This window comes from Gossypium hirsutum, chromosome A02 (genome assembly GCF_007990345.1).
Source record: "Gossypium hirsutum isolate 1008001.06 chromosome A02, Gossypium_hirsutum_v2.1, whole genome shotgun sequence".
Lineage (NCBI taxonomy): Eukaryota > Viridiplantae > Streptophyta > Magnoliopsida > Malvales > Malvaceae > Gossypium > Gossypium hirsutum.
This window is the reverse complement of record NC_053425.1, coordinates 18080642-18106830: the sequence shown is the minus strand read 5'-3', so window position 1 is coordinate 18106830 and position 26189 is coordinate 18080642. Positions and strand designations below refer to the sequence as shown.

The following is a 26189-nucleotide window of genomic DNA, read 5'->3' as shown; positions in this document are numbered from 1 at the left end:
ATGTGTATTTTGATGTTTAATGATAGAAAACGTATGGTTGTTGTTAGATAAGTAACATTTGTTAAGTGATTTTTAGTAAAATGTCCAAATAGGGATTAAATTATGAAATGTGTAAAATTCATGGCTAATTTATGAAATAAATGAAAAATGTACGCTGCTGGGGACCTAATTGAAATTTGGCTCGAATGGGTTTAGGTTGAATTGCATGAATTTGGATTTTTATGAGATAAGGACTAAATTGTGAAAATGTTGAAATATTAGGGCAAAATTGTAAAGTTGCTATAATGTGCATTTTTGGGCTAATTGAATATGTTGATGATTAAATGAGTTAAATTTGATATTATATAGATCAGGAAAATAAAAATTCAGATTTAGATCAGGGAAAGAACAAGGTTTTGGGCTAATCGAATCGTTTCGTCATTTTTGCATTCGAGGTAAGTTCGTATGTAATAAGCATTGTTATATTTTTATTTTAAATGCTTTGCTATTGCATAAATTGTGAACACGACACTATGGACATGTTTGATGACGATACGACAAGTGTAAAATCTCGGTTGAACCTTAGGAGACTTGTCATTACGGGTTATGTAATTTGGGTGCTGGTCCGTACATCCTACGGTGGCTGAGTTATTCGGCATGTGTTATGGATACTCATCAGCTTGTGTGAGTAGCACCGTGTAGCTTCGTCATGACCATCAGCTCGTGTGAGCAAACCCATTGATAGTTCGAGAGTAAGCATTATATGTAATACGAGATTGAGATAGCTTCGACTATGTATGTGGCACTTAGGGTGCGAGTTTCCTGAGTATCTGATAGTATTCCAAATGGTTCAACGAGTATATCAAAGATATGAAATGGTGAGAAATAGATACGTATCAGTACAGGTATGTACGAAAACTATATAAGCATTGTATATGTGGAAGCTGTGAGTTCATGGTTAAAATTATGAAATTGAATATATGTTAACATTATGGTTAAATGTTTTGTAGTATATTATGTTCATATTTTGAATGGTAGTTAAATGGTGAGCTTTGCTTATTATTTTCATACAAGCTTACTAAGCTTTATAGCTTACGTTGTTTATTTTTCTGTGTTTTGTAGTGAAATCAAATCTAGCTCAGATTAGGGAATCGTCAGAGATCTTATCACACTATCAAGCTATCACTTTGGTACTTTTGAATCTAAGTATTTAGTATATGGCATGTATAGGAACTTTTTTCATTTCACTATATGTGTTGGTAATGAATTTAGTCATTTGAAATGGCTTGTAAATGTTAAGTATTTGGTTTTGTGCATAACCATGTGAATTGGCTTATTTTGGTTTATTTGGTCAAGTATATATATATGTGTGCAAATGGTCTTTGTTATGTGTTTGTTAATTGCTATGTGATTCTTGTTGAGAAATTAGTATTATGGAAATTAAATGGTTGAGATTTTAGATTTGGTATGTTTGTGAATTTAGGTAAAATTCTGCATGTTTGAAAATGACCATATTGATGATTAAGAAAGTGATATTTGGTATGAAATTCAATGGCATATTGTGGTATTTGTGTGACTTGTAATTGTTGGTATTGAATTAGCATGAAATAGACTTAGTTTAGAAGTGTTTCAATGCCATTTGAAGATGTTTTTATGTGCCATTTGGTTTGGTCTAGGTGTATGAAATTTTGGGTGGCAAGATGGCTTGGTAAATAGCCTAGTTTTTCCACATGGGCAGAGACACGAACGTGTGTCTCAGCCACGTGTGACACACAGTCAGGTGACACGGTCGTGTGTCCCCTAGTGGTGAATTAAAATAAATTCAGTATGCTTCACACGGCCTAGCACATGGGCATTTGACTTGGCCATGTGCCATAAGTCAGTATACCCTACAGGTTTGGCACTGTCTCGCACACAGCCTGGCACACGGGCATGTGTGGCCATTTCCAAGGGCCTATGGGCTGGTCACATAGGCGTGTGGTTGGCCGTGTGACCCAAGTCAGAGAGTTACATGGAGTCAGACACGGGCATGTTTTAAGCCTTGTAGGCTTGTATTAGGGACAATGTGAATGTTGTTGATTGATGATTACATGAAGTTAGTAAATGTATGTGAAATATATGTTTAATGGTTTAATAAGTCTGGTGATGCTCTGTAACCCTATTCTAGCGTTGAATACGGGTGAGGGGTGTTATATTTATTGGTATCAGAGCTACAGTTTAGTCAATTCTCGGACTAACATAGCGTATGTGAGAGTCTACCTATACATGCCTGTATATATAACCTGTGATAGTGTGATATCTCTTGACAGCTTAAAACGTGTTTTCTTATAGTAATAGATCCCAATCGAGCTATAGTTGATGATGTTGAAAGTAATGTGCCAGCCTTCATTCACGGAGTAGCGCAATCTGAGTCGAGATCCGTATCGGGTAGTCAGGGAGAAAAGGCCAAAGAAGCCTTCTTTCAGATGATAACAAGTGGTTTACGAAGTTTGTTCGAACAAATCTGGTTGCTCAGCAACCTCCACCCCACCTAATCCCCAACCAGTTCCTGTAGCTCTTCAAGGTTTGGAACCTCTACGATTGAATAAGCTGCCAATTGATAAAATTCAAAAATACGGAGCTGAAGAGTTTAGAGATACTGTTGATGACGACCCCAAGAGAGCCGAGTTCTGCCTTGAGAATACTATCAGAGTATTTGATGAGCTATCTCGTACACCAACTGAATGTTTAAAGTGCGCTATATCACTTCTGAGACACATAGCATATCAATGGTGGAATACTTTAGTATCTATGGTACAGAGAGAAAGGGTCACCTTGGAATTCTTTCAAGCTGAGTTCAGAAAAAAAATACATCAGTTAGTGGTTTATTGATCAAAAGTGAAAAGAGTTTTTGGAGATAAAACAAGGTCGAATGTTTGTGACTAAGTATGAAAGAGAGTTGTGAGACTCAGTAGATACGCTCGAGAATGTGTTTCCACTTAAGCCATTATGCGTAAGAGATTTGAAGATGGGTTAAATGAAGACATCAGACTACTAGTCAATTCTAGAGCTGAAAGAATTAGTAGTGCTAGTTGACCGAGCTTGCAAAGATAAGGAATTTGGCAAAGAAAAGAGAAAAGCTGATTACGAGGCTAGGGATTAGAGAAAGAGATTGATGAGTAAACCCTATCAATCTTCATCAAAGAAATCACGGGATTCGTATACTCGTTTGAATACTTCAATAGGGTATCCAAATAGAGATCGTGGAAAGCAATACACGAGTCCTAAAACTCAAGATACTTCGATGTCAAGTTTCAATAGTGTGAGAAATAATAAACCCGAATGTCAATAGTGTGGGCGACGATATTTTGGAGACTACTAGATGAATAATAAATGTTCTTTTAAATGTGGCTCGTAGGATCATTTCATTCGAGATTGTTTTGAGTTAGCCGAGAAAGATAGATATCAGTATGGAAGACAGAGTAACACAACTTCTAGAGGGAGACCACCTAGAAGTGCAGGTAATGTGACTAGTAGCAAAGGTACGATAAAGGACTCTGCTGTGAGATCTAAAGCTAGAGCACCAGCCAAAGCTTACGCTATTCTTGCTCATGAATATGCGTCGTCACCAAATGTTATCACTGGTACATTTTCTCTTTACGACACTAATGTAATTGCCTTGCTTGATCCTGGATCGACTCATTCATATATCTGCATGAATTTAGTGTTTAGTAAGATTTTGTCCATTGAGTCTACCAAATTTGTGATTAAAGTATTGAACCCCTTAGGCAAATATGTCATTGTTGGTAAAGTTTACAAGAACTTTCCTTTAATGACTCGGGGTTACTTTTTTTTGGCTAATTTGATGCTATTACTGTTTGATGAATTCGATGTAATTCTAGGTATAGATTGGTTGACTTTGCATGATGCTGTTGTAAATTGTAGACGAAAGACTATTGAATTGAAATGTCAGAATAAGGAAATGCTTCATATTGAATCTGATGAACCAAGTGGATTGCCTGTTATGATATCATCACTGTTAGCTCAGAGATATGTGAGAAAAGGTTGTGATGCTTACCTTGCGTATGTACTTGATACAAAAGTGTCTAAAACGAATATTGAATCAGGACCAATGGTATGTGAATATCCGAATGTGTTTCTAAGAGAGTAATCAGGGTTGCCACCGATTAGAGAAGTCAAATTTTCCATTGAATTAGTACCGAGAACATCATCGATATCTATAGCTCCATACAGAATGGCTCCGAAAAAATTGAAAGAATTGAAAGCTCAGTTGCAAGAGTTAACAGATAGAGGTTTCGCACGACCTAGTTTTTCACCATAGGGTGCACCAGTTTTGTCGTAAAGAAGAAAGACGGATCAATGAGACTTTGTCCTGATTATCGTCAGCTCAACAAGGTTATAATCGAGAACAAGTATCCTTTGCCAAGAATTGATGATTTATTCGATCAGTTGAAAGGAGCAATAGTGTTTTCAAAGATTAATCTGCAGTTTGGTTATTATCAATTGAGAGTAAAAGATTTGGATGTGCCAGAAACCGCGTTCAGAACAAGGTACGGGCATTATGAATTTCTTGTTATGCCTTTCAGATTAACTAATGTTCCTGTAGTTTTTATGGATTTGATGAATTGAATTTTTAGACTGTATCTAGACAGATTTGTTGTTGTATTTTTTGACAACATTTTGATTTATTCTCGAGATGAATCTGAGCATGCTGAACATTTGAGAGTTGTGCTACAAACGTTAAGAGATAAGCAATTGTTCGCTAAATTCAGCAAATGTGAGTTTTGGCTCTGAGAGGTTGGATTTTTGGGACATATTGTTTTAGCGGAAGGTATCAGAGTTTATCCGAGTAAGATTTCAGCAGTTGTTGATTGGAAACCACCAAGAAATGTATTCGAAGTCAGATGTTTTCTAGGATTAACTGGTTATTATCGGTGTTTTGTAAAAGGATTTTCAATGATTGCTACATCAATGACTAGATTGCTACAAAAAGATGTGAAATTTGAGTGGTTCGAGAAATGTCAATAGAGTTTTGAACAGGTGAAAGCATTGTTAACTAAGGCATTAGTTTTGGTTAAACCTGAGTTGGGTAAAGAGTTTGTGATTTTTAGCGACACATCATTTAATGGTTTGGGTTGTGTTTTGATGCAAAAGGGTAAAGTGATAGCTTATGCTTATAGATAGTTGAAACCGCATGGAAAGAATTATTCGATACACGATTTAGAGTTGGCCGCTATTATGTTTGCATTGAAAATTTGGCGACATCATTTATACGGTGAAAAGTGCCATATCTTTACTGATCACAAGAGCTTGAAGTATATAATGACTCAGAAAGATTTGAATTTGCAACAAAAAAGATGGCTCGAGTTCTTGAAAGACTAAGAGTTAGTAATTGATTATCATTTGGGGAAAGAAAACGTAGTCACGGATGCTTTGAGTAGAAAATTTTTATTTTCTTTGAGAGCGATGAATACTCAGTTAACCTTATTTGATATGGTTCGATTTTGGCTAAATCAAAAGCTAAACCATTATTTTTTCAACAAATTTCTGAAGCTCAGAAATGTGATAATGATTTGGAGGCTAAAAGAATGCAATGTGAGTCGACTATTGATTCAGACTATCAGATCGGATCTGATGATTGTTTATTTACATACCAAAGAATTTCGAGCTCATTCAAAAAATTTTATACGAAGCACATAGTGGTTGTTTATTCGTACATCTAGGGAGTACAAAAATGTATAATGATTTGAAATAGTTGTACTGGTGGTCAGGCATGAAACGAGACATTTTAGAGTTTGTTTTGAGATTCTTGATTTGTTGACAAGTTAAAGCTGAACATCAAGTGCCTTCAAAATTACTACAGTTGGTGATGATACCAGAGTGTAAATGGCATAGAGTTACGATGGATTTCGTATCGGGATTACCCCTGTCTCTGAAAAAGAAAGATGTTGTTTGGGTTGTCGTTGATCAACTGATGAAATCGGCACATTTCATTCCGATACGTATAGACTATTCGCTTGATAGATTAGCTGAGTTGTACATTTCTGAGATCGTTAGGTTGCATGGGGTGCCAATTTCTATTATTTCGGATAGAGATCCGAGGTTTATGAAACGATTTTGAAAGAAATTACAAAAATTTTTGGGTACAAGGCTGCACTTTAGTATTGTTTTTCATCCACAAACCGACGGTCAATCTAAGAGTGTAACTCAGATTATAGAAGATATGCTTCATTGTTGTGTTTTAGAGTTTGAATGCAACTGGGAAAAATATTTACCATTAGTTAAATTCGCGTATAGCAACAGTTTTCAATCAAGCATAAAGATGGCACCGTATGAAGCATTGTATGGTCTTAAATGTCAAACTCTATTGTACTAGACTAAGCTTAGTGAGAAAAAGATTCAAAGAATTGATTTGATTAGAGAGACTGAAGATAAAGTGAAAGTAATTCGTGACAGTTTGAAAGCAGCTTCAGATTGATAGAAATCGTAAGCGGATTTGAAAGGTAAAGACATTGAATTTCAGATCGGCAATAGAGTATTTCTGAAAGTTTCTCCGTGGAAGAAAATCCTTCGATTTGATCGCAAAGGAAAACTGAGTCCGCATTTTATTGGGCTATATGAGATCATCGAAAGAATAGGGCCAGTAGCATATCGGCTAGTTTTACGATTAGAATTAGAAAAGATTCATAGTGCATTTCAAGTGTCAATGTTATGCCGGTATCGATCATATCCATCGTACGTAATTTCTCCGATAGATATTGAAATTCAACTTGATATGACCTATAACGAAGAATCGATCAGAATTTTACCTCGAGAGGTTAAGGAGTTGAGAAATAACAGCATAGCTTTGGTGAAGGTTTTGTAGCAACGTCATAGAGTTGAAGAGGCTACGTGGGAACCTGAGGAAGCTATGAGAAAATAGCATTGTAACCTCTTTTCTGGTAAGATTTTCGGGGATGAATTCCTTAGGGGGAAAGTTGTAACAGCCCGTTATTAATCAAATCAGAATAGTAGTTTCGAGACCACAAATATGAAGCCAAAATAATTATTTTATTACTATTTTGAGGTTTACAGTATGATAATATGATTGTGTGAAAATTTTGTTAAGAAATTTTAACGTTAGAGTGCTTAATTTGATAAAAAGGACTAAATCGCGTAAAGTGTAAAACTTGAGTTTTATTAGCTAAAGGTGTCTAATAGCTATAGAATTTTAAAGTAGAGGTCCTTATGTGGTAATTAAACCATTAATATTGTGAGTAGGCATTTATGTGCATGGTTAAGTAGATTTTTAATGTTTTATTATAAGGTTAATTTAGTAATTTAGTAATTAAACTAATTAAAACAAAAGAAGAAAATAGGTATCATCTTCCTTAATGGATGATACCACAGAAATTTTGAAGGAGGAAACCTCCATGAAAGCTTAAGTGTTTAGTCTTCACTCCTAGCCTTGCATGTGAGTATTTTTGTCCCGTTTTTAATGATTTCTATATTTTTGAGATTGTTGCAGCTTAATCTAGCTACCCCGGGGACTATTTTGTAAAAATATTAAAGTTTTGGGGTTTTATATTGATGAATCTATGTGTACTTTGATGTTTGATGATAGAAAATGTATGGTTGTTGTTAGATAAACAACATTTGTTATGTGATTTTTAGTAAAACGTCCAAATAGGGATTAAATTGTGAAATGTATAAAATTCATGGTTAATTTGTGAAATAAATGAAAAATGTAGGCTAGTAGGTACCTAATTGAAATTTGGATAGCATGGGTTTAGGTTGAATTGCATGAATTTGTATTTTTATGAGATAAGGACTAAATTGAAAAAGTTGAAATATTAGGGGTACAAGTGTAAAATTGCTATAATGTGCATTTTTTGGGCTAAATTGAATAGGTTGATGATTAAATGAGTTAATTTTGATATTATATAGATCAAGAAAAGTGAAATTCAGATTTAGATTGGGGAAAGAACAAGGTTTTGGACTAATCGACTCGTTTTGTCGTTTTTGCATTCGAGGTAAGTTTGTATGTAATAAGCATTATTATATTTGTATTGTAAATGCTTTGGTATTATATAGACTGTGAATACAACACTACGGACATATTCGATGACAATACGACAAGTGTGAAATCCCGGTTGAACCTTAGGAATAGAATAGGATACAAATGACATGTCATTAGGGGTTATGTGATTTGGGTGCTGGTCCGTACGTCCTACCTGTGGCTGAGTTATTCGGTATGTGTTGCAGATAATCTTCAGCTTATGTGAGTAGCACCGTGTAGCTTCGTCATGACCGTTAGCTTTTGTGACCAGACTCGTTGATAGCTCGAGAGTGAGCATTATATGTGATACGAGATTGAGATAGCTTCTGTTATGTGTAACAGCCCGTTTTTAGTCAAATCAGAACAGTGGTTTCAAGACCACAAATTTGAGATTGAAATAATTATTTTATTATTATTTAATGTCTACAGTATTGTGACAGCCCTAATGTGACCCTAGTCAGAAAGTGGTTTCGGGACCACAAAACCGAGTCGTAAAAATGATTAATTGTTATATTCTATGCTTATTATGTGTGTACATGCATATGTCGACGTTTCATTCCCTAATTTTGCCAATTGCATGAGAAATTATTAAATAGGGATCAATATGAGACATGGTGAAATATGATAGACTAATTTTAAATGGTTTATTAGTGCATGTCAACACAAGGGTGGACTTGCATGTCAAATTGCCCAATTTTCTTTATAGTGGCCGGCCAAGATGGGTGTTGATGGGCAAATATATATGTTTAATTAGTTATTAAAATAAGAAATGGCATTATGTGAGAAAAAAATAATCTTAGTGAAATAAAGGTAAGAGTGTGTTCATCTTCCTTACCTTCTTGCAAAGCCGAAACAAAAGGGGAAAGAGGAAGGAATTTGTCTAGGGCATTCGGCTATCTTGGAGGTTAAATAAGGTAGGAGTTCATGTTATTTCTATTGATTTTTATGAGAATCTAGTAGTAGTCAAGCTCTTATTGTAACCCATATGTTGATTTTTCTTTAGTTTTGGTGACAAATTGTGCATACGGTATTATTGGATAAATGCTAAAAGGATGGTGTTTTGATATTTTGGATTGAAATATTAGAAAGGGGAAAATATGAGCTACCTAAATAGATATATGTGAATTTAAAAGATGGTATGAACAAATGTGGAGTTTTGCTAGTTTAGGATTATTCGGCCAAGTGTTTATGTGGTGGAAATTAAGTGTTAAATGGAATGAAAATGATATTATATGGGGGTATGTATATTCGGCCATATGAGTAAATATATAGATGATGTTAAATTTGATTATGTATAATGGGCCATATAGAGTACACATTGTGATATTAACTTTAATTCTCTATAATTGATCAAGTGGGTGATATTGGTTTATATGGTTGAATTTGATTTATGAATATGTACCTTGAAATAAAATATATCATCGACTATGTTACTTTGGAAGTAAGAATGCATTCGGCCTTGAGACAATTTATAAGTATTAGTTAAGGTTCTAATGTTTTGAACAAGAATGGTTGTAAGATGAAACGAAAATTATTAAAATATATATGAGTAATTAACAAGGGTGGTTGCCGTGTATATAATATTTATGTGTGTTTTATTGAAATATTTATTGGGTTAATTATAGTAATTGGATCTTAGGTGATCAATAGCCGAATGGCTTAAAGTTAGTAAAAAGCATAAGGTGAATAAAAATAAAATGTTGCCGTATGATCCTTTTGATATGAAACTATTAATGTTATGGGATATAAATAACTAGCAAGGTAATTAAACTAGTTAATTTATTTATTTAAGCTCAAGAACCTAAAGGAGAGGCGTCCAACAAGGGGAAATCGAAGGTCATCGAGTAGCCGACTTAGAATTATTTTACCCAACATAAGGTAAGTCACCAAGCATATATTTTGTATTGATCTAAATAGACATAATGTCTATGTAATTATGCCGAATGGAATGATAAATTTATATACATGTATGCATGTGGTGATGAAAGTGTTGAATGAAAAGAAAAGAGGTGAGATGTATTGAGTTGTTGATCTCGGCACTAAGTGTGCGGGTATAAACATTTATGATCATGAGATTGGCACTAAGTGTGCGGGTTTAAATTGTACATAGAAATATAGAAAAAGGGAAATGACTAAATTGGAAATAGCAAAATACTTAATTAATTAAAAAGATGATAAAAGATATCATCTTATTTTATGTCATCTTCAACCTAAAACACATGGAAACCCTAGGAGAGAGAAAAAAAACTTTCAAGGCCTAATTGGGTAAGTTCTCTTGTCCCGTTTTTAGTAATTTTGGTAATTTTAAAATCGGGATAGCTCAATCTCTCAATTTGAGGGATTAATTTGAAAAGTTATCAAGCTATGAAAATGGTTAATGGATGTATATGCTGGAAATTAGAAATTTATGGTAGAAAATGAAAGATTATTGATAGATAAACAACTTCTACAAAGTGATTTTTGATTAAAACATGATTTAGAGACTAAAATGAAAAGTTGTAAAATTTGATGAAAAATTATAAAATTTGATGAATACATGTGCTGGAATATTTGTAATGGGGCTTTGGTTAGGCTTGGAATAGGGAGTAATTTGCACAAGTTTCATTTTTCGGGCCTAGGGACAAAATCGAAATTTATGGAAAAGTTAGGGGCAAAATGGTAATTTTGCCTAGGACATAAATTGAGTCCATTTAAATATGAAATGTGTGAAATTGATGGTTAAATTCATTTATATAGAGCCAGACAACACTAATTTGAGGTTAGATCAAGGAAAAGAAAAGGTTTCAAATTAGTAGACTTTATACACGAACAAATGTTGAGGTAAGTTTGTGTAACTTAATCTGGCATGTAATTATGTTAATTGAATGTTGTGTTTGTATGTAATGTGATTTATATTGATGTGCTTTACTTGTATACTATGATGGAAAATTTGATATAATGCTTGAAATGGTGATAAAGGGTTAAGTCCCGATTGAATGTTAATTCTGATGATTATATGCGCTTTCCTGAAACTAATAAGGTCTTGTATTTGTTGCAGACGGGATTTAGCTTGGACAAGTAATCCCATTGACCTTGACATAGAAAGGATTTAATTTGGATGGATAATCCCAATATAATATCTCTCGAGCATACGTTATGATTAGGGTTTAGCTTGGACTAGTAATCCTAATCGAGCTCCTCTGAGCTTACGTTATATAGAGGATTTAGCCTAAACTGGTAATCCTGTTATACTATAAGTGGCTCGAGATAGTGTTTCTTGGTTAAGTTCTATAATGGGTACCCTTGAATAAGGAATTGATGGATTATTGAATCATACACTTCGAGTGTACTACTTGAGCATCCATTGGAATTCAATGATTCAACGGACATATAGCTCTAAACATGGTATGAAAATCTTGAGACGAAATGTTCATGACTTGAAAGAATATTGCTTGATGAGCTCATGTATGCTACTTGATTGATATGAAGATTTTGTAACTAACATGTTTGATTGAATATATGTGATTAGGCAATTTAGCCAAATGAAAGGAAACATAACATTGTATGCCTAGATTTAATAAACAGGATAGGTAAGTTTAGTTTCCGTTATATGAACTTACTAAGCATGTAATGCTTACTCCATTTTATTTTCCCTTGTTTTATAGTGCTCGAAAGCTCGTGAAGGTTGGAGACCACTAGAGCATCATCATACTATCAACTAGTCATTTTGGGTTTACTTAGTCGAAATCATTTTGGTATAATGGCATGTATAGGACAACTTGGCCAATAGTGGCTTGAAATGTTATTTTGTAACTTAGCCGTTAGAATGGCTAGTAATGGTTCATTTTGGTATGACTAAATAGATTATTATGATATATATATATACACAAGTGTGATGTTAAGAATATGTTATCAAAAGTTGCTATTGCCTAAGTTAATCCAAGGTAAGTTATAACCACCTTTGCATGTAATGGTATGCCTTGTTGAATGAAGGAGTTTGTTTAATTTGAATGCTTGGAATGGCTGGTATTGGTTTTGTGTTTTAAATACAGGTCATGGGTGAAATGTTGGGTGAGAAATGAAGCTAGAAATGGTTTCATTTTGTAAACGCGAGCGTGTGTCTATACCGTGTGTGACACATGGCCTAGTAACATGGGCATGTGCCTCCTGTACCTTAATTTTGAAAAACAGAATGCTCAGAATTGGGCACACAGGTAGAGACACGAGCGTGTGTCTCAGCCGTGTGTGCCACACAACCTAGAACACGGGCATGTGTCTTGCCCGTGTGAAACCTACACCTAATTTCGAATTGATTTAATTAACCACATGGCCTAGCACACAAGCCTGTGGCATGGCCGTGTGTGCAAGTCAGAGAGTTACACGGGGTCGAACACAGCCTCCAACACAGGCGTGTCCCTTAGACCTCACAGGCGTGTAAGCCCTGCACCTTGGAAAAATTTTGTAATTTTGCGAAAAATTCTTAGTGGTCCCGATTAAGTCTTAATTTGATTCTAATGCTTGTATTGGGCATCGAGGGCCCGATCAAGGGACGTTATGGATGATCTCAGTAAATAAATAGTGATTTATGTAGATTAATTAGAAAATATTCTGAATATTCTGGTAATGTTCTGAAACCTTGTTCCGGCAATGGATACAAATTAGGGGTGTTACACGTAAAGTAAACAACGTCTTTCTACTCAAAGCATCCGTAACTACATTTGTTTTTCCTAGATGATAATCAGTAACCAACTCATAATCTTTTAACAGTTCTAGCCATCTATGCTGTCTCAGATTCAAATCTTTCTACGACATCAGATACTTTAAACTTTTATGATCTGTAAATATATAACACTTTTCACCGAACAAATAATGTCACCAAATTTTTAGTGCAAAAATAATAGCTGCCAATTGTGAAGGTACAAGGGGTTCAAAAATACAAAAATCATAAAAAAAAATATCAAAATCACTTACTTGTGAAGGTAAAGAGTGGCTGAAATTTTTCAAGTTTGTAAACCCTATTTTTACTGGTAAATTTCGGTGGTGAGGAAGGTGAGAAAAAGATGACACCCATATTTCTTTATTTTATTTCATTTTGGTCAAATAAGCTACCAAATTTCTACCTAATTTTGACTTACTCCATATTTTGTCTCCTATGGCCGGCCATCACCTATCTAAGGGTCTATTTTCCCTTTAAAGACCCCCAATTTAATTTTCATGGCAATTTAACACCCTTAGCCATTAATTTATGACTTTTAAACTTTACGCGATTTAGTCCTTTTTTTGCGATTAAGCTTACAAACACTAAAATTACTTCACCAAATTTTTCATGCACTGACAAAAACATGCTAAAATATAAAATAATAATAAAATACTTTCTCTAACCTCAGATTGGTGGTCTCAAAACCACTATTCTGACTAAGCCCAAAATCGGACTGTTACAATCGTAACTCTGATACCAATAAATGTAACACCCTAACCTGAATCTATTGCCGAAATAGGGTTACAGAGCATTACCAAAATTTACAGATCAAATAACAAAGATTTCATATCATCTAGCACTCATATCAGAAACTAATCCAAATCTATCATATTGTCCCTTATGTGAGCCCTCGATGCCCAAAATACATGTTAGAAATAAGTCGGGACTAAACTGGGTACTCATAGAATTTTTCAGAAAACATTAAAATTTTTCAAAGGTGTAGGGGACATATGCCCGTGTGGCCAAATTGTGTGTCTCACACGGTCAAGAGACACGCCCGTGTCTCAGGCCATGTGGACATTCAAAATAGGGACACATGGCCGTGTCCCAACCCGTGTCCAGACTTATGAGCTCTCTGAATTAGATCACATGTACAAGCAACACGCTCGTGTGCTAGGCCGTGTAAGCATATTGACTTGCATTAATAAGATGCAGGGGTTACACGGTCAAGCCACACGCCCGTGTGCTAGGCCATGTGAGCATTTTATTTTGCACTAATTAAAAGATACAAGGGACACACGACCGTGTCACCTAGCCATGTGTCACACACAACTGAGACACACGCCCATGTCTCTGCCCATGTAGACGAAATAGGCCATATTTCTTACCCAATTTTTCTTCAACCTACATCAACATTTTTGCACATTATCGAGCCACATAAAACTACTTAAAACTAGCCAAAATCAAGTCTTAAACATAACATATCATCACATATATCCAAGAATCCATACTTACCAAATTAACCAAATACAAATATAAGCATATTTATACCTAATATACCAATCCATTCCAACCATCAATATGCTTATGAATTATCCATCATTCAACCATACCAAGCACACATTAAACATGATAGTGTCACATATATATACATCGAATTCAAGCCATTCAAATGGCTAATCACAACAAAACAATTGTATGCCATCATTGGCCAAATGAACCTATACATGTCATTATAACCAAATTGAATTTACTATATATACTGAAATGGGCCGATGGATAATGTGATGTAGCTCCGACCAGCTTCCAACCTTAACGAGCTTTTGAGTTACTATAGAAAAAGGGAAAATAAAACAGAGTAAGCATTTAAGCTTAGTAAGTTCGTATAACTTGGAATTTAACTTACCATTTATTCACATTTAATGTAAGCAAACAAGATATATCCAAAGCAATTTGGCCAATAGCCTAAATACTTATCCTTATCAACCATTTAAGTCATGTATTTCATATGAATATTAAGAAACATGTATGATCTCAACAATAATCAAATTTCCATATACATATACTTCCCACATCATGTGTCCATATAACATGTACAAAATCATATCCATGTATTGCAAGCATATACTCGTAATAATTCGTCTCGAATTCATATTGTCTCATATTAGAACTTTGCTCGTTGAACTATTTAAAATATCATTGGATACACGGGTAGTACACACGAAGTGTACAAATATGTAATCCATCAATTCATGTACAAGTATGCCCATACAAGCATGTAATCAACAAGCTCTTCCGAGCCATGTAACAAGAAGCTCATGTGAGCTGTATAACGGGAAGCTCTTGCGAGCCAATTATCTGGAGGCTCATATGAGCCATAAACGGGAAGCTCAAGAGAGCCATTAATCGGGAAGCTCATGAGAGCCAAATATCGAAAAGCTCGTGAGAGCCATATAACAGGATGTTCATAAGAGCTAAATAATGGGACGCTTTTGCGAGCTGTGGTGTGCTCGCAACACATGCAGGACCACAACCAATTCGGGAACCCTTAATGACATGTCATTTGTACCCATCGAATTTCTAAGGTTCAAACTGGACTTAGTACTTGTCGGATATGTGATCAATACATATATATGGAAATTATACATTTCACATACATATCATTCAATTTAAACATATAAATATACAATTTAGTTACACGAACTTACTTCGACAAGTATACGTAGATTTGTAAGCTACTAATCCGATACTTTTTCTTTTCCTCGATCTAATTCCGTACTAGATCTATCCAGATCTATACGAATGAATTTAGCTCAATTTAATACAATTCACATTCAATTCAATCCAATACATATCTTTTGCAAAATTACTATTTTGCCCCTATACTTTAATTAATTATGAATTTGTCTCTAGGCTTAGAAAATGAAATTCATACAATTTAATATTTATTCCAAACCTAACCGATTTTCATATATAACAATAGCATCCCATGTATTTCATAAAATTTAGAATTTTTCCATGAATTTTTCATCTTTTCAATTTAGTCCCTAAATCATAATTTCGTCAAAATTCTCTTTACAAAAGTTGTTTATCTATAAACAACCTTTCATTTTTTACCATAAAACTTCATAATTCAACTATACTCATCCATGCCAAAATCCTAACACTTTAATAGTTTTGCAAATTAATCCCCGAGATAGCTAGATTAGTTATTATGATCTCGAAAATAAAAAAATCATTAAAAACGGGATAAGAATACATACCTAATTAAGCAAAAATAGCTTACTTGAACTCAACATCCATGGCTAGGGTTTCCATGTATTTTTTTTAGGAAAAATGATGAAATTTTGTTTTATTTTATTTATTTATCATCATTTTATCATTTACTTTCCAAAATTAACCTTAATAATTTACTAAATTCCAATGATGAATAATCATCATTATCTACTAACTCCTCTAAATGGTTTATTTTCCATATAAGAACCTCCAATTTTAAATTCCATAGCTATTTTATACCTTTAGCTGCTAGAATTCAACTTTTACACTTTATACAATTTGGTCCTTTTTATCAGATTAGACATATAATCAGTAAAATTTCTTAACGAAATTTTCATATGATATTTATATCATACTGTAGACCATAAAATAATATTAAAATAAACTTTTTTTTAGATCTCAAATTTGTGGTCCCGAAACCACTGTTTTAATTTCAATAAAAATAGGTTGTTACAAAATCGTAGCTCTAATACCACTAAACGGAACACTTCTAACCAGCCTTTATCATCGAATTAGAGTTACAAAGCGTTACTATACAAAACAAAACCTTTAACTTTAAATTTGAACAAATAATTCAACTTAAGTATAATTATCAATAATTAATTCCAATCATAGCAAACATACTCATTTAAGCCTTAAATCGAGCTTTTGGGGTCCGATAAACACATTTTTAGAAACAATTAGGGATCTAATTGAGACAACATAAAATTTGAAAAAAAAATTAAAAATTTAAGAAATAGAGGTTACACGACCGTGTGTCCAGGCCGTATGACATAATTTAAACCATGTGGGCATTCGAAATAGGGACACATAGTCATGTCCCAGCCCGTGTGTCTACCCCGTGTATAACTGAAATGAGGCCACATGGCCGTGTCGCAGGTCGTGTGTCTGACTGTGTATGTATTCGAAGATGGGTCACATAGCCATGTGTTAGGCCGTGTTCCAGACTATTTTTGGGGACACGACCATGTTGCAGGTCGTATCTCAGACCATGTGAAACTTGCACCTATTTTATAAATAACACACGGTAGTGTGATCAGGCTGTATGTGTCAGACGACTGTGTAACAACTTGTGTCCCAGGCTATATGCACCAAATTTAACCCCTACAGCAAGTCATTTCAATATTTATCCTTGCTCAACAAAACACATCATTTGCTTATTCATTCAATGGCTCAAAACAAACCTTAAGCATACACTAAAATACCAAATCAAACAACCTATAGATCCTAACCAATATGTCATTCAAAAGGCTCCCCAATTTATAAGTAATTTAACATCACACTATAGCCAAGATTTGCTTGAATACAACCCTAACCATATCAACCATCGTAACCACACAAATAAACATTTCTAAGTTAAACACACATCATGATAATCATCAATTTTTATATAGATTTCATATTTCAACTTTACATGACACATTCAAAAGAGCTATTTAGCCTTCTATAGCATCCATAACTATTCATACCAACATTCTTTCAACAGAAACCTTTATGCATGTCACAACCCAATATGAGATACAAAAGTTATCAAAATAGATGGATAGTGTGAGCTTTGTAGTTGATCCTTCCAAACGGTCAGCAACGATTATCTACAAAACAACATAAAAAAGACCATAAGCTTACATAGCCTAGTAAGGTCATAGTATAACTTTTACTTTAATTTAATTCAACTCAATTTATACAACAGGTCAATACTCTATTTTCAGGGGCATCAATGATGTAATATCGAGGCACTAAAGTGCATTCAGAGCACAAATGTCCATTTAGGGGTACCGAAGTAAAAACCGGAGCAGGCATGTGCATTCAGGGGTACTGAAGTACAAACAGGAGCACGTATGTGCATTCAAGGGTACCAAAGTACAAACAGGAGTACCGAAGTACAAACAGGGGCACTAATGTGCATTTCAATAACATTTTCTTCATTTCCGTATGCATACTTGAATTTGTTTCATTCTTATATAACTTTAACACTGTTCCAAGAGAAACACTACTAATATTCTCCATCAATTTCATAGATACAAAATATTTGTAACATTCATAGTTATATATAATTATCCAAACTAAATTCACCTACTTACATATATTAATCAATTAATTATAGAACATTAATACAATTCACTAGCAAATTACATTTACATATTGAAATACTATGAACTTACCTAGGCTAAACTGTAACGATTGCAGAAGTTCAGGGACTATTCCGTTACTTTTCATTTTCCGTATATATCAATAGAATGTTGATCTAAAATATAATTTATTTCATTTATTAGCTTAAATTTCATTATTAATAAATTTTAAAATTTTTACCCTTTTATTTGCAAAAATCACACAATTGCCCCTAACTTTTACACTTTATGCGATTTAGTCCCTTATCTCGAAAATCATTAAATTAGCCACTTTTGAAAATAAATATATCTAGCTGAATATTTAAGGCTACAATACACCCCTAAAATATCACTATTTCACAATTATACCATGAGACATTTAACATTTTAACAATTTAATCATTTAACTAAAAACTAGCAAAAGTCACTTTACAAAACAATCAAAAATCACAACCAAGACTTCGAACTCATCATTAACATCAATAATAATCAATATTCATCAATGATAACATTCAAAATCTTTAACAGTTTCAAAAACAAAGGTACAACTTAGTTGGACCTAATTGTAACAATCTCAAAAACATAAATTTCATTAAAAACGAAACTCAAAAACTCACTCATGCAAGGACTTTCACCAGCCGAACCTCCAAGCTCTCCCCTTCCATGGTGTTTCGGCCAAAACAATTACCAAATGAAAAAGATGATTTTTTTTAACTTTTCTTTTACTTAATTCACTTTATTTACAAAATTGCCATTACATCATATTTTAATCAATTTATTTTTCTCCATTACCGTCCACTAACCATTGGGATAGTTTAATTACTGTATTAAACCCCCCTCATTTAATAAAATATCAAATCAACACTAAAACATCAATAGTTATTAACTTTTATTTTTTTTTACAATTTAATCCTTTTTCTTTAATTAGTTTTCTAAATACTAAAATTTCTTAACCAAATTTTAATACGACCTTAACGACCTCGTAAATATTATATAGATAATATTTACAAATCGACATGCAAATTTTTATAGTCTGATATCACTATTTCATTACCACTAAAAAATGGGTTGTTACATCCACAATTCAATTTCTATAAAAATTAAAGAGAAATAGTTTAGGGACTTACTTGAATTATTAGCCTAATGTTTAAAGAAAAATGATGTTTTCTTCCTTCTTTTTCTTCAATGGACAATGGAAGCTTTGGGGAAGAAGATGATACGCTGTCATCTTCCACCAATTTATCTATTTATACCTAGATTAAGAAATAATTAACTTAATTAATTATGTTTGTATTTTAATTAACCTTATTTATTTGCTTTAATTATAAGTATATTAACTTAATCACCACCATAATAAATTCCCACTAACTCATATTAGAACAATGATTTAATAATCATTTTGGTCCTTTAGATAATTGCTAATTAGGTCTCAAGCATTTTCTTAATTAAAACTCAATAGCAATTGGACTTTTACAATTTAATTCCTAAACTTTAATTAACCAATATCGCAATTAAATAAGTTAATCGAACTTCAATATATTTTCATACTAACCTCCTTAATCTTTATATTTTTTCCTTATGGTCCCAGTTTACAAAAATGAAGTTACGAAATTGTATTTTTTAAAACCACTAGGAATCAAGTCATTATAATAACAAATATGAAAATAACAATATTTTGTTTGAAAAAAAAAATTATATTGAAATTTTTAAATTTGTTGGCTTTTGCTTGTATAAACGTCGTTAATTTGTATTAGCCCTAACGGAATGTCATGGTTTTGTTTTCCATTTTATTTAACAAAGATACATGCTGGTGTATTTTTTTAATTTTCTTTTATATACGAGTTATATAGACTCGACTTCGCCAAGAAAATATATTTTCGAAAAGATCAAGTTATTTACAAGCAGATGTATTTTTTTAACCTTACTTTTTAGATATTTCTATATGTTTAAATTATTGCTTTCAAAATATCAAATTAACCTTTAAATTTAAACAGATAATTCTATGATTGCAAAAATTCAATTTAAATTAATATATTTAAAAGGTTTTTGTCCCGGAGTGAATTAAAAAGATAGATATGACAAAGGGTTAAAACGAAAGATAAAGAGAAATTATTTTGTGAGGATATGTGGGAAAGCTTCTTGCTCTTTGTTGGCTAATAATTAAGGATAACAAAATAGCAAGAAGCAGTAATGCTCTGAATAGGAGAATCCCGTGACCTTGCTGGTGGGGACTGAGGAGCCCTTCCAATTGAGGAATTAAGTGGAAAACCTACTGTTTTTCAAACTCAGTCACTCAACTGAGTTCAGAAAATTAAGATTTTATTTTAGTAGATAATAATAGATTAAGAACATTATCAATAAATATTGCATGCAATAGTAAAATATATTATATTCTTAATAGGAGGATTTAAGTTTAAATTTTAAAAATATTATTATCAGTAAGAATAACCATGAAAATTGAAAGAATTAATTTATATGAACTATAAACAGATATAAAGAATACACTGATTTCATAATTTTTTTTCGCTTTTATTTAAAAAATAAATTTAAAAAATGCAAATCTGGTATTACTGCTAATGAATTGAATTTCAATATACAGAAAAAGAAATTGGTTGACATAGTAAGTTTAATTTATATTTAAAATAATAGATGTAGATCTAAAATAATATTAAGTACTGAATATATAGATGAGATGCTGGCAGGCAGAAGAGCTATTTGCAATGGAATCTACAAGAATAGATGAGATGAGATGAGATTGAAATTGAAATTGCGATCTTAATCTTAGATAGAGATGATGATGGTGGGGCCACCGTTGAGTCGAGAAAAGGAAAGCCTAAATTGAGCCCGTGACCGACCGCATCTCATTATCTCATGAAAAAATTTGTAAAAACATAGGTTGGGACAAAACACCCGCATGAGGCATTCACGAGCTCAACTTCTCATCTCTTTTTTATTCTATTTATACCCCTCCATTTACCCCCTGAATTTCATTTCTATCACTCACCCAGTCTTAGTTTTTATAACTTCATTAATATGGGATCATGTTTATATTATACATTAAGGATAAAGCAAATAATCTAAAATTTGGTAAAACTATTGCTAGAATAATACTTGTTATTGACTCAATTTGATAGGATTGAGATTATGGTGAATAAGAAGGGCGAACGTTTGAAGGTGGACAAAACATGGCTAATGCTTGCATTATATTTTCTTCTTTCTAAGCTTTCTTTAACGGTAAAATTATTATAGAAGTCAAGTTACATTTTATTCCTTTTACTAAAAAAATTAAATTAATTCTTATTCATTAATTCAAAATGCAAACTATCCCTTTGTTAAAACTAGTATTGAAGTCAAGTTACATTTCACTCCTTTTTATCTCTCTTTTATCCTGTTGGGATTGCTTTCAATTCTTTGTCATTTTGCCTCAGTTTCCCGTTTCTTCAACTTGGGGGACCTTTTTAAACAATTATCATATATCATTGCCCATAGTGACATAATTTTTGCGGCCTATTTTCAGCATTATGATTGGCCCATTTTGGACCAACCTAATGATACTCGTACAATGACCAAATGTATAAAAAAAAATCTTAATTTAAATTCCTGAAATAATTAGAAAGGTTATTTCAGTAATTCGAAGCGCACTATTTGCATGTATAAAAATCCTCTTGCCTTCTCAATTCTGAGGAACCAAAACTCAATCCTTCGAAATCGTAGCTTTGGAAGCATGGACTTCATAGCTACTATCCTGTTTCTAGCTCTTGTCATCTCCTCCGCCAAAGCTTTAGACCCTTGCGGCTCTCAGCCAGATGACTCGGACCTTTTGGTCATCCCAATCTATGGCAAATGTTCACCATTCAACCCACCCAAACCTGACTCATGGTTCAACACAGTCATGAACATGGCATCAAAAGACCCAGCAAGGGTCAAGTACTTGTCGAGCCTTCTAGCCCAAAAGACCACTGCGGTTCCCATTGCTTCAGGCCAACAAGTCCTAAATATTGGCAACTATGTCGTCCGGGTAAAGATTGGCACTCCGGGTCAGCTCATGTTCATGGTATTGGACACTAGCAATGATGTGGCTTGGGTCCCATGCTCCGGCTGCACCAGGTGCTCAGCCACCACTTTCTCACCCAACACTTCTTCCACCTATGGTTCGTTGGATTGCGGTTTGCCCCAATGCGCCCAGGTCCATGGGCTGTCGTGCCCGGCTACGGGGTCTGCGGCTTGCTCTTTTAACCAATCCTACGGTGGAGATTCATCATTTTCGGCCAACTTGGTTCGAGATTCCTTAGGATTAGCCAATGACATTGTCCCAGATTTTGCTTTTGGATGTATAAACGCCATCTCTGGTGGGTCAGTACCACCGCAAGGACTGTTGGGTTTGGGTCGGGGGCCCATGTCACTTATTTCACAATCTGGGGCCCTCTACTCTGGTGTTTTCTCATATTGTCTACCCAGTTTCAAGTCCTACTACTTTTCGGGTTCTCTCAAACTCGGGCCAGTTGGACAACCCAAGAACATTCGAACCACCCCACTCCTAAAAAGCCCACACCGACCTTCACTTTACTATGTTAACCTAACCGGAATAAGTGTAGGCCGGGTTCAAGTCCCCATTGCCCCGGAATACCTAGCGTTTAACCCCAACACCGGGGCAGGGACCATAATAGATTCGGGTACGGTTGTAACCCGATTCGTCCAGCCCATTTACAAGGCAATCCGAGATGAGTTTGTGAAGCATGTGAAAGGTCCATTTACAACAATTGGAGTATTTGATACATGCTTTGATGCTACAGCAGAAGCTGAGGCACCTTTAATAACATTACATTTCGAAGGCTTGTCGATGACATTGCCAATGGAAAACAGCTTCTTGCACACCAGTGCCGGGTCTCGGGCATGCTTGGCCATAGCACCGGTCCCCAACAATGTGAACGCCGCCATGAATGTGATAGCCAATTTGCAGCAGCAGAATCATAGGATTCTCTTTGATGTGATCAATTCTCGCTTGGGAATTGCTCGTGAAGCTTGCAATTAGTTTCTTATTGGCTTTATTTTGTTTTGTTTGTTCTTTGTTTGCTTTCTTGTCTTTATGCGTAAGCTCTCTTTTTAGTGTTTTTATATGATGAAAAATAGGTTTAGTTAATAAACATCACAAAAAAAAAATCACCATTTTGTGATTATATATGTATTTTTTTTTAAGTTTTTAATTGTGAAAATGAATGGAGGTAAGTTAACTATATTAGTGGAAAATATTTGGCATATTGTTAGTGGAGTTTTTAGACTTTATAAGTTTGGAGAGTAGACAAATGTTCTATAGTGGTATAATAAAATATTAAAAAAAACATGTTAATTTTTTAAAGTTGCTTGTGGAATAAAAAATATATACTATCAAAATACCAAATACTCACACAGAATATTAGTTTTTTAAAACTACAAGCATTGTTATTAAACTATTCGCAAGTTTATGATTTGGTCATTCAACTTCAAAAACTTACAAAATGGTCACTGAACTATTCAAAAAATTTCATTTAAGTCATTGAATTATTCGAATGTTTTTATTTAAGTCACTAAGTTATTAAGTTTTTTTTCCTTTCAAAAAGATCAGCTAGTGAACTTCAAGCGAAGATTCGATGACCGATATGATGGATCAGTACCCATTTATAAGTAGAAGAACATACCTTAAAAAGTTGTTTGAATTTTAGTTGGTATATTGAAAAAGAACATATATTTAATTTCGGTAAATTATCACTTTAAGGACTTGCCAAAAATTCAAATCAAATCACTTCTTCCTAGTCACTATTCAATTTAGTCACGTACTATTTTTATCGAATATTCTAGTAAATCGTTTAATAATTTCATATTCTAATTTCATAACTATCTCATGAACTTCTCGATTTAGCATTTGAACTTATTTGGTTTATAGGAATATCGACTTTAAAACTAAATTTTCTAACATCGATGAAAATCGAGTCGTTACATTTATAATTATTTTTTAAATTGATATTTCAATTATAACAAATTCAAACCTCCTGTAAATACCGCTGCAAATTCAAAGATATGCATCAGACCAGAAAACAAAGCTCTAACTATACATTGAATATTTTTGTTCTTACCTTTTTAGCATTATTTTATTTCTTTTTCCTTTAATAGTTACATTGTTACTATATGTTTATGCCAAAATCATATATTTTTTACTATATGTTTCTATCACTATCATATTTTTGGCATTCTTTTGTTATTATATGTTGAAAGATTTTAATTTATTTTCTGATTTACAGGTTTTATTTCAAATACAAAGGATGGTGGTTAATTTAAAAAGTTAAAATTTGATGGTAAAGATAAAATAATTAACTCGGACTGTGAAGGTAGAATCATTGACCATCTAAGAGTTGGATTTATATCTTAATATATGCTCATATTTGAATTAAATATACAAATTTATTAAAAAGGTTCATTTTTAAAATTTAATTTTACCACGTGGAAAAGTTTTTTATATTTGCATGTTTGAAAATAATTTGCATTTACTCATATTTATGTTAACACTATTGTTTTTTTTCTCTAATGTTTTATTTTAAATTCTACAAATTTTTATTTTAGTGATATTCAAAATCATTTTTATTGTATTTTAATTTATAATATAACTTCATGAGAAATTATTGCTTTATTAAAGAAATAATACGCTCACAACTTTTTCAAAAGTTAATCTTTTTAGCATTGAAAAAGTTTTCCGTTTGCACTTGAAAAACAATTTCGTTTCAAATGCTATTAGAACAGAAACAAATAGAAAGGTTAAATGCAAAGTAATGCAAGGAGCAAAGTAAAGAGAGACAACACACAATGTTTGTTAACACAGTTTACACACAATGGTCCTATGCTTGTAGAGTCTCGCCTAATGAATGATTTTATTCAATAATTGTCTCGGTCACCTATCGGCTTAAGCCTAATCTACCCTTACACAAAAAAATAATTGCAGCTCCAATATTGACCCCAATTATCACAAATCACTCACCCCAATACCTCATAATACAATAAATTAACTTTCCAAAGAATACCTAAAAGAGTGCTACACGATATAACAAGATAAAGCACAAGAAGCTTATCAAAGACACTCCAAAAGCACACCCCAAGTGACGCCACATGTAGCCTATATAAGAGTCCATCCAACTGAGTGTTGATAAGCTTTAAACTCCTATTTAAAAGATGAAATTATCCCATTAAGTATCCAAAGTATTTATCAAACAAAAGCCTTCATAAATTAGTCTTTCAACTGCTCCAAAACTTTCTCAAGAGATAAGGATAATGATAAGGATAAACATTGTCTTCACTTTAAACTTCTCAATATGACTAGTTAAAAAGCTGAAGAGTCGTGGCCGAAAACCAATGGTTGTTTTGTAGAACATGTCACTCTTTAATAGGCCAAAAAAATGTCAAACACCTACGGGGCCAAAATAGCCCACGACCTAGGTAGAAAATTCGTAACACCCCCACTTGACCCTATCGTGAAATCTGAATATGTGTCGTCACATTATGTTGCCGAAGCAACTTAATCTACTATAACACAAATACATTTAATTCAATCATCAAAATAATTCATATTTATGCATTTATACACTTATTGATTTCATTTAATCAATTTACAGGGTTATATGGGTTAATTTTAGAGTTAGTACTCGAATCAAACTCAAATGTCAAATTTCAAATTTATGTCTCGATACAGGGGTCTTCATGTCTCGAGATAAGCCATAAATTATTTTGAAATTTTTAGCTCCAAAGTTAACATGTCTCAAGACACTATATGTTATGTCTTAGGGTAATGTCCTTTATTTCTCGAAACTAGGTCTTGATACTAGCCTCTCATATTTTCCTATTTTTGCTTCAATGTTTGAATGTCTTGAAACAAGAGGTTTCTATCCCAAAACCTGGAGTAGGGTAAAATCTACTTAGCTTCAATGTACTTTTGTCTCGAGACAAAGGCCACTTATCTCGAGATTGATCTACTATAATTCATTGTAGCAGATTAAACTAGTTTCTGTATTTAAGGAGCTCGTATGAAAACAATTTAATTATGTTTTTACTTAGTTTTTATCTTTAGGTAATAAATAATAAAAAGTGT

General features: G+C 33.3%; 1 protein-coding gene across 1 annotated transcript; it reads left to right on the top strand.

The window, feature by feature from the left end:
* The first annotated feature begins 21663 nt into the window (after positions 1-21663).
* LOC107951411 (aspartyl protease AED3) lies at positions 21664-23326 on the top strand. Its single transcript, XM_016886462.2, has one exon. It carries the CDS (start codon positions 21729-21731, stop codon positions 23109-23111), a length of 1383 nt encoding a protein of 460 aa, XP_016741951.2. The 5' UTR covers positions 21664-21728; the 3' UTR covers positions 23112-23326.
* Positions 23327-26189: the final 2863 nt, after the last annotated feature.